Source organism: Osmia bicornis, chromosome 10, assembly GCF_907164935.1.
Source record: "Osmia bicornis bicornis chromosome 10, iOsmBic2.1, whole genome shotgun sequence".
Classification (NCBI taxonomy): domain Eukaryota; kingdom Metazoa; phylum Arthropoda; class Insecta; order Hymenoptera; family Megachilidae; genus Osmia; species Osmia bicornis.
Window position 1 is genome coordinate 3393888 of NC_060225.1, and position 7653 is coordinate 3401540.

The following is a 7653-nucleotide window of genomic DNA, read 5'->3' on the forward strand; positions in this document are numbered from 1 at the left end:
TCCAAAAAATTTCAAAAAAATTATTTTTCATTGCCAAAATTAAATCTGAGTCGTTGATTACTGGTCCCTCCCCCCCTTCATAACCAAGGTATCAATATAATATTAGTGTGTATAGAATTCTAATAAATGATACTAACAATGTTAAAAATACCACCTACAATAATACTATTTGAAAATTTTCTTTTCTCATAATTTATTAATTACTTAATTATATTACATTTAAAATATTGGCCACCAGTAATCCTCAAGACAATCAACGTGTTAATAAATCATAGAAAAAAATCTATCAGGGTATTTCCTAATTTGTATAATTTATAATACATGTGGAAGGATTATAAAATGATATTTTACATGACACAACGAAGGATTTATTCAACGAATTACCGTCTCCTTGGAGAACACTGTAGGAATTAATTCGAACGATCCGAGATGGATGGATCACTTACAAGAACGTAAACTACTCAGGAAGCTCGTAATGAAATGACGTGTAATTCAATATCCACTGATTACGCTATCCAATAAACTTCATCCCTTATGCAATTTCTCAAAAGTGGTGTTCCATCGTGTGGATAGGACATTCATAGATTATTTCGATCATCTCGAGTACAAGGATCGCGTCGGATGCCACGAACGTTTACGTACCATTAAAACTTTCAAGGATAGAGAAGCTTGGCAAAAAAATAAAAAAAAATAAACGCTAATGAAAATTACGGAAGAATTTTAACGAACGATTAAACTTCTCGAGTACATCGCTTGAATTACTCATTCTCAGGAGTTTCTTGAATCTTTATTACATCCCCGAATCTCAAGAGGTAAACGCGAGGAATGTTTAGGACAAATTGAAAACTAGATTATTCTAAGAGTACTTTTACATTAAAAATGAAAATTGTTTAGATAAAATCTATAATCCCACAATTCTGAGAGTATTAATAACGAATACGGTTTGATAAGAATAAAAAAATTATGCTTGTTTTTCATTAAAATTGTAATGAACTGACGGATTTCAGTTTTCGTAGTCTAACATAAATAAAGCTAACAAATTCAAACGACGCAGCACAGAAGGAGGTCTATAATGAGAACATCGATTGATCGTAGCAGGAGAAGGATTACACTTAAATGAAAGAGATATCTCGTTGATTAGAACCCTAAATTGCATCTAGTTTAGACCACGAAATATATTGTCTTTCAAGGGTGCTTTCATTCTTTCCCTGAAACCTACTTCACAGAATAAATAGTAGAGTATCCTAGGATGATTCTTGACAACTTAGAGTCTAATTTTTATAAAAAATATATTCAATTCTGAATACGTACATAAATAAACTTTAAAAAATGTTGAATACTTCTGAAAATTTATCCTGCAAGAAAACTGACTCTGACTATCCCTCTGAGTGAGTTATATAAATGGACTATCCAGATAAGGGTTAATATTTGACTAACTGAATCTAAGAAAGAATGTTTAATTAAGTTAATTTATGAAGCCAAAGTTTCCGATCTGTCTGAAGTTTAGTGACTTGATAGAGAAGCGTAAGGTCGAGTGCTTTTCGGGGTCGTAAATTACAGTTTGCTGAACACACTTGTCAGAAGAAGTTCTGTCTTTTAGGAGCTTCATCCATGGTAACATCTGACCGATGAAAAATAAGAAAAGTAGTTTTCCAACGTAAGGTATAAAATCGTCATCTGTAAGATATTGGATTTCACACGGAAACCTTGTTACACTATACGTTCATTTTTAATTAAAAAGGCATAAAAGCAAGTATGCGTCAAAGGAACAACAGTGGGAATAAGCATGTGTTTTCTTGGAGAGAAGAATGAGAACAATTTGCATTGAATAGAACGCGAGGAAACGTTTGTTCTTGCTCGGCTGGTGTATAGCCGGCTTAACACGTTAACTTCCACGTGTGCTATCTTAAAGCTGCCACGACAAGGAACCTAAATTAAGAATCTATTTTGACAAGAAATGAACGCTAAGCTTGTACACGTGCTCGTGATGTCTGTATCCGCTCCTTTCCAAACATCTTTAATGGAATCTTCTACGAAAGCTTTTGTAGACGCGATGAAAAATCCAGGACAAAGTTCAAAATAAAAAGTTATGGGAGAAAGTTTTCCAAGTTGAAGAAAATTGAAATATCTTTGAAGAATTTTAAAATAATTCTGTATAATTCTATTTATAACGCTGATCAATTTTTCAATTTTCCAGAAATTTTTCCTATAAAAAAACCTGGATGATGCTAAGAATTTTTAAGTAAAGAGTGTATAAATTTAATTGGTATTTTCGTTTTGACTAGTTTAATTATTAAATGAAATTTGAGAAGTTTCCTTTCTTATTATTTAATCTTTTTATGCTTAAGTTGCAACGTTTCAAACTTTTCATTAGATTCCTCTAAACTCTACATCTTTATTAAACAGAGGAAGCTCTGTTCCCAAAGATTATGTTAGTCAGATAAAATGTTTCCAACTATATTTCAGTGCCGACTGCCTCCATTTATCTGTCACAGTTCTTGGTGTATAACCAAGGAGAGAGACTCTGCGGAAGTCTGTGGCCATAGTTACCGATCGTAACGTGTCAGTAATGGGTCAGTGTGGGGTTAGGTCGAAGATCGGGGTTAATTGAAGTGTTCAAGTGTGCCACTCGAGGAATTCTCAGTAGATATTGCTGGTTTACGAGCGTGTCCCCATCGTCGTGAAAATTTTTCTACGCTGAATACTCCTATTTCTTTTCATGCACAACAAATGAGAAAACAAAATTTATTTTGCTTAAATGAGTAGTTACTTCCTTCCAATTTCCTCTAAATTATAGCTCATCTAAGCGTCAAATAGATAAAGTGTAAAAAAATGTTTGAAATTTAATGTGAATAATAATAAATACACCTTTGATGGTTCGAAATTACCAATAGTCATACGACTGAAAAAACCAGATAACAGAAAATGATTAATCCTTCAAAAAGAGCGATGGTTTTTGCAATTCACACAGATTTGGAGCACCAAACCGATCACTTGAAACGATTATCGTGAAAAATGGAAAACCAATAAACGAATTTAAAAAACCAATAAACTGATAACAGATAAATTGATTTTATATTCATTTAAGCCATCCTATATTGTTAATTAACCAAATATTATCAATTAAGAAATTTTTGTATAAAAAGATAAGAAAATTTGTTAATTTAATTAACTTAGTAAAAGTATAATAAAATACTAGATAAAAACCTCACGATACTAATTACCCCACAGTTTGCGTCTAATTTACATCCACAATTGACAGGGGTGATGGACATCCCACAGTTACTAATCTTAGCACACTTTGATGATATCAGAGCGTAGAACAAGGGTTAATTGAAGTGTTCCAGGAAACTCCTTGGATCCATTAACAACACACAGAAACTTCATTTATTCGTGCAACATTGCATCAATATTAATAAACAGTAAACTATGATTGATCACTATCAAATATTCCATCTACAAAAACACTATCAAGATTTAAAATAATTTTCATTTTGGAGATTCAAGTAGATTATTCCAAATATCTATAGAGATTCACAGTTCCAAGACTACACCACGAAATAATTCTCTATCGAGTGAAAATTATTGATGAAACAGCAGAGAATTAGGTAAACTGAAAATCGAAGGGGATAGGAAGCGATTGATCGGCGGTTTACCAACAAATCTACCAGAAAATGCTCGATAAAACATTGACCGCAGCTCGGCCGCCCTAAAACCAGGAAGAAGGAAAAGTCTGCGCGAAAAGTGCAGGTCGAAGGTCTCTGTTAGACGAAGAAGGTACGGAAAAAGGGAATAGAAAGAGATGAAGGAAGAAAGATAGAAGAAAGAGGAGTCCGGGGATGGCTAGACGGAGCTCTAACAAGTGGCTGCAGTCCGGTAACGATCGTCTTCTGTGTCATGCACCAGACACTCGTGCGCTTTCTCTATCTAAGAGGTTTAACCAATACACACCTGATTTCACGTTTCTTCGTGATCGTGTGTGTGTACCAACATCAGCAAATGCCGTTTAATCTATTAATTCTCACACCTCAAAAATATATTATTTTCTCTCATAACCAAAAGCAATAAATTATTAATACGTTGGATACTTTGGGGCTGATTGGGGATTAGCATTTTAAATTTAGAAATTTTTCTAATAGAATTAGTATTTTACAATACTAATGTGGAGAATGGAAAACTGATTAACACTACAAATTCAATATAATTAAAAATTTTAAATACCAAATGGAGGGCTTAGATTAAACATTTTTTGAATTATTATGTCATACTATTGTCCATGTTCACTGTGGTATTTTACTGCTAATTGTAATTAGATATGGACATGTGTACCGAGACATCCTGAATAGTCAAATATATTTTCAAATTGAAATTTCCAATTTGCTACCCTCCAATAAAAACATGCATAATTCATAATCATATTTTTCTGAAATTTATTTGAGGGTCACCAGTGACCCCTACAGCAGTAATGAAGCCTAGTTGTAATTTATGCTACACGATGAAAGTCTATTATCTTGCTAATACATGTATTAGCCAGTATACTGTAGATATCGAACGAATAGGAGGAATATATGAATATAAAATGGAGTCTGAGTCGGTACGCGTACATCCCAAGGGTGCACAGAATTCGCCATAATTGGATACGATTCTATTATTCCGCCATTCGGAGAATGCAACTGGCCAGACGGTGTTCATATTTTCACGTAATTCAATTACACGTTTATTCGATTTTTAAACAAGTTGGTGGAAAATTTTCCAAACACTAACAAACGTTTAATAAACATCATTGATTCTTAAAAATCAATAAACCGTTCAAATGGAAAATTAAATTCTCTCAGTGAATTTGATCCTACTGAGATTTAAATTTTCCCAATTATTCGGTTACCGGGATATGTAAATATTTGGAGATGACCACTCGAAATTAATTCAACGAGAAGCGACGTAGAAAACTGGATCGACGATTACGAAATTAAGTAGGTCCTGGAATAAAGAGAATCCACTTGAACCTGTTCGTTTGCTCTACTCTCCTCGATAACGACGTCTTTTGTGGATTGAGTTTCGTGTTTGAATACAATTCGTACGTAAAGAAACGAAGATTTAGGATGAAAGAGATACCAAGACGATCGTCGATTCAAGCTTTCTTTCAAAGACGCATTCTCTTTGAAGCACGTTTAAAGGAGACCGTGGACTGCCTCTAATTCGATCAAGAGTACTAAGTAACCCTTCGGTGTAATTTTCGTTTCAATATTTATCTTAAGAAAATATTAAGTAAAAATTCTGCATCTCATTTCTATATAGAATCTCGGCGAACCTTAAATTGGAACACGACTTTTTTAGTCAATATTTATAATTACATATTCAAAATGCCATATTTTTAGTAGCCGCTGAAATATACTAGAATAAAAGTGTAATTAAAAATGTTTATTTTTATTTAAAAATAAATCATTAAGTATTCGAAAATATCTGCGTGAATTTTAGAATTTAAAATTATTTAAAAATTTAAGTTACTCGATAATTTAATGGAACTCTCGAAGAGAATAAAGTGACGAATTATTTCGAGCGACTAAAAATCCTCGTGATCCTTTTTTTCGCTTCCCAAATTAGTAGCAAAGTCTAAAAGGGGTAATAAAAAACGCGACACGTGCGCGCCATTTCATTAATCACACGACTGAAGCTCCCCCCCAAAAATACATCCGGATGAATATACTATTTATTCTATTTTTAATAAAAATAACAATTTAATGCTCTCTAAATAAACAAAGAAATTGCACAAAATGTAAGTACTAATTTAAATTTCGCTAAAAAACGATTTGCCTATATCGAGGTTAGTTTATCAGTACCTCGTGTGCGCACTAATCCCGCCAAATTCGCGGATATTGAAGTAAAACTTTTTTTATAGATTGGTTCAATGCCCTCTGATTTCTGCAACATGCCTCCGTGTATGTGTTTCCTATTTACAATCATGCACAAATAAAATTACACTACGCGCGTGTTTATAACCATTAAAAAATGAATAACAATTTTATAAAAATTTGAAATCGACGCGGTGCGGTGGCACGAAACCCTCGTCACGTGACACCGGGGAAGATGTATATAACACACACACATATATATATATATATTCATAAATATATATATAGTGCACGGATAGAAAAGGAAGAAGGTGAAAAGAAAGATGGACAACAAAAAAGAGGAAGCGAGAGAGTAAGAAGAACTACCGAAATATCTGTTACTTTAATCGTGCGGTAGCTTAGTCGTTCGATGATAGAAAGCACATGCCCGCCTCTAGAACTGTCAAATACCGTTGTGTTTCTTTTTAACCGAAGACTAGCCGAGGCCTAAAAAAGGTACTTTCCTTAAGATTAAATCGATATCGAAGAAATGGTTAATGCTGCACGTTCCCTTGTCTTAAGTAACACTTAATCCTCGATGTACACGCTTCTTTCGTATATCTATCCCGCTCTCTAACGCGGTGGACACGCTTGTTTGTCCTTGTCTTGCGTCTCGCACGTCTGTATATTCTCTCCTTTCCTCTGGCCACCATGTACGCTCTCTCACTTCCTTGCGAAATATATACATATACACATGCATCGGTCGTGTGTGTACGTGCACGCTTTCTCATATACACGTGCAGAACTACACAACTACGTAGCGTGACGCGTAGCCAAACACGTATACAATCACTGTTATTATTCCTGTGTAGAGCAATACCGATGCCGTGCAACAGAACGTAACGGTATCGAAGTAAGCCAGGGTGAGAAGACCTTAACCTATCGTGGTTAAAGGCCAGGCAGTGTAAGCGGCTCAAATAAAAAAAAAAAGACCGAGTGATCAGATCAAACAAACGTTTCTTTCCTTTGGTTTCCGATTAAATTCTCTTACCTGCTTTACTAGTGGGAGTAGTGTCTGTTCTATGCTACGGGTCTTTATCTCTAGGGTGGCTGGGTCTACGGGGTCGGGTGTCGCCATGATTCGAACACAACTCCGCGCTCCGTAGACTCGAACCGAGCCTAGAGGGTTCGTTGCACCCCTCTTGCTTCTCCGTTCTCGCCACACAACCACCTCACAGCACAACCGTGTGTTTCAACGTATTTCCCTAGGCACCCCTCTTTTCACACTGCCGGCCAATCGTCGTACTGACAATCGTCGACGCGAGCGACATCCCGCCAGCGCGGCGATCCATGAGCAACTGCGTGTGCCTTCGGCTCGAACTACCGGAGTGGCCAGCCGGCGCCATCTTGCGGTACGCAGCTGAGTCACGACGCTTGACGTCAGTGTTTCTAAACTGTTAACTGCTCCGCACGTTTCGACTGTAATTTCAGTGAATTTTATTGTAAAATTGAAGAAAATATATGAAAAATAGTGTTGTGGTTAGTGTTCTATCAAGATTCAGCGAGTGGGAAGGACTGGATCCGAGTTGGGAGCAGTTTTTACAGCGAAAATGGAAGAAATGTGAGTTTCAAATACGCTTTCGATTTGCGCGCTAAAGGCAACATAAAAATGGCAATGCGCAGTTGTATAGTATCGTACGAAAATATTTTTTAAATGCAAATTGCAAAACCTGAGTACGATTGCGATGTTCTTCAATCCCAAATATATTTATAGTCTAGTATGACATTGCATATATTGCATACATTGTATACATATAAGCACGTG

At 35.5% G+C, this 7653-nt stretch overlaps 1 protein-coding gene across 3 annotated transcripts in view; it reads right to left on the reverse strand.

Annotated features, from left to right (window-relative positions):
* LOC114874370 (alpha-catulin) overlaps positions 1 to 7155 on the reverse strand; it is a 55038-nt gene extending 47883 nt beyond the window's left edge. For 2 of the 3 annotated variants that reach the window (XM_029183574.2, XM_029183572.2), the window contains exon 1: positions 6880 to 7155. In XM_029183574.2, the coding sequence (XP_029039407.1) occupies positions 6880 to 6966 (87 nt within the window). In that variant the 5' untranslated portion in view covers positions 6967 to 7155. The remainder of the gene's footprint in view (positions 1 to 6879) is intronic. The other variant, XM_046287364.1, reaches the window with a different exon arrangement.
* Between the last annotated feature and the right edge of the window lie 498 nt (positions 7156 to 7653).